Source organism: Sinocyclocheilus grahami, unplaced genomic scaffold (assembly GCF_001515645.1).
Source record: "Sinocyclocheilus grahami isolate Dianchi unplaced genomic scaffold, SAMN03320097.WGS_v1.1 scaffold138.1, whole genome shotgun sequence".
NCBI lineage: Eukaryota > Metazoa > Chordata > Actinopteri > Cypriniformes > Cyprinidae > Sinocyclocheilus > Sinocyclocheilus grahami.
In genome coordinates, this window is record NW_015505317.1 from 1,943,867 (window position 1) to 1,945,587 (window position 1,721).

General features: G+C 35.2%; 1 protein-coding gene across 1 annotated transcript in view; it reads left to right on the forward strand.

Moving 5' to 3' along the window:
* LOC107591203 (uncharacterized) overlaps positions 1–1,418 on the forward strand; it is an 8,690-nt gene extending 7,272 nt beyond the window's left edge. The window contains exons 8-9 of the mRNA XM_016280283.1: positions 4–28; positions 122–1,418. Of these exons, the coding sequence (XP_016135769.1) occupies positions 4–28; positions 122–306 (210 nt within the window). The 3' untranslated portion in view covers positions 307–1,418. The remainder of the gene's footprint in view (positions 1–3; positions 29–121) is intronic.
* The last annotated feature ends 303 nt before the right edge of the window (positions 1,419–1,721 follow it).

The following is a 1,721-nucleotide window of genomic DNA, read 5'->3' on the forward strand; positions in this document are numbered from 1 at the left end:
TTCTTTGATAGTATGGCTGACCGTGTTGGTAAGTAAATGTGTGTGTGGAATGTGTGCTTGATTCGGGTTCAATACTTTTGGTGGGTTTGCACATGTAGGTCATACACTTACCTGTTTGTAGGTGAAATTGATGGCTATAATATCCCAGAAGTGCGGGCATGTCCTGAGGTTGGCCAGTACCTACATATGCCTCTGGCTCAGCTGGCAAATCAAGTGCCTCGAGAGATGGAAGGTGTGGCGAAGCGACTCTTCTGCGACGGTTACATGTACCTTTATCAGAGCAAGACCATGTCTCTATATCGATGATTAAATCAACAAATACGGTTCATGTCAATAACTGAGAATGTGCAATCTGATTATCTATGACTAGGGTCTGCTTAGTAATGCCTTCTAATAATGATATGTTCTTTTCAAGGGAAATCATGAAACTATATGCTTCTGCTCCATATTTGAGCATTTATCGGTCAAATATTTACACTTTCTGTTGGAATTATTTACTTTCTGTGTGGCATTGCCATATTGGATTGCCTGGGTGGGTGGTACATGCTCTTTTAAACATGCTGGATGAAGATGGTGCAGCTGATATCCTTGATTTAGTGATTTAGACTTGAATAAAACTACTCAAATTGTCAAAGTGCCTTTTATGTATATAAGAAATAATAATATTATCATTTTCTAATCTTACTTAAATGGAAAGAGTTTTTATATTTTCTATTCAAATGCGTATTGCTGAACTGTGAGCAGACCTGTGTAGCTTGCTGCCTAACTCATGTTAGTAGAAAAGGGGGTCAAGACATTTTTGTTTACATTTAAAACTGACAAGATAAAAGATTTTGTTTCTATAACTATGAAATTGATGGCTTGCATAACTTAATTGTATTGGTTCTTGAGGTCCATTTAATAATTCTGTATGAAGCTCTCTGGCTACTGAATATTATTGTGAGCAATACTGTATGTAATCACTGCGTCATCAATTATCTGTCAAAGTATTTTGATTATGCTTTCTCTTGAATTAGTTTGTTTTAGTGTATTTGATTTAATTCCAATGAAAAAGATCAACTAAAAAAGAAATGTCTTGACAGGAATTACATCCTCTACGTCCTCTTTCGCTCTCTTCGTGTGTGTTTGTGTGAGAGACTTAGATCTCAGCTCATTACATTCCTTCCCTTACCACACAGGAATAAACCTGGATGAGACTTTGCTTGTGTTTTTCGTTACATCATCGTAAACTGTAACTGATGGAACAGTAGCTGTTTAGACTGCAAGAGGTGGAAAGGACTCACGACAACACTGCACTGAAATCTTAAATTAAGACTGGATAAGTAAAAGTGATTTGGAATAATCTGTGCTGTGCTAATAATACACTTGGATGTAGGCACTTTAAGTGCCTTAAGCAACAGGCTTCACTGTAAACATTTACACTAAGTTATAATATTTATTTTCTTCCCATATAGAGATAAATGACTTCCTGACTTGATCCTTTCTACTGCTTTAAATCACATTAAATAAAAAGTGAATTTAGGCCTCCCGATGTTATGCACAGTATAGAAATTTGTATTTGCTGATTTGCTAAAGGTTACATTTAGCAGTGGTATTACATTATTGCTTATAAAGTATTACTTGAAGTGAGATGTCAGCAAATGTAATCTAAATAGTGGAAATAAATGGCGCAATTAAAAATCCAAAATTGTTCGATACGCTTTATAAAAAATTTAAAAAAT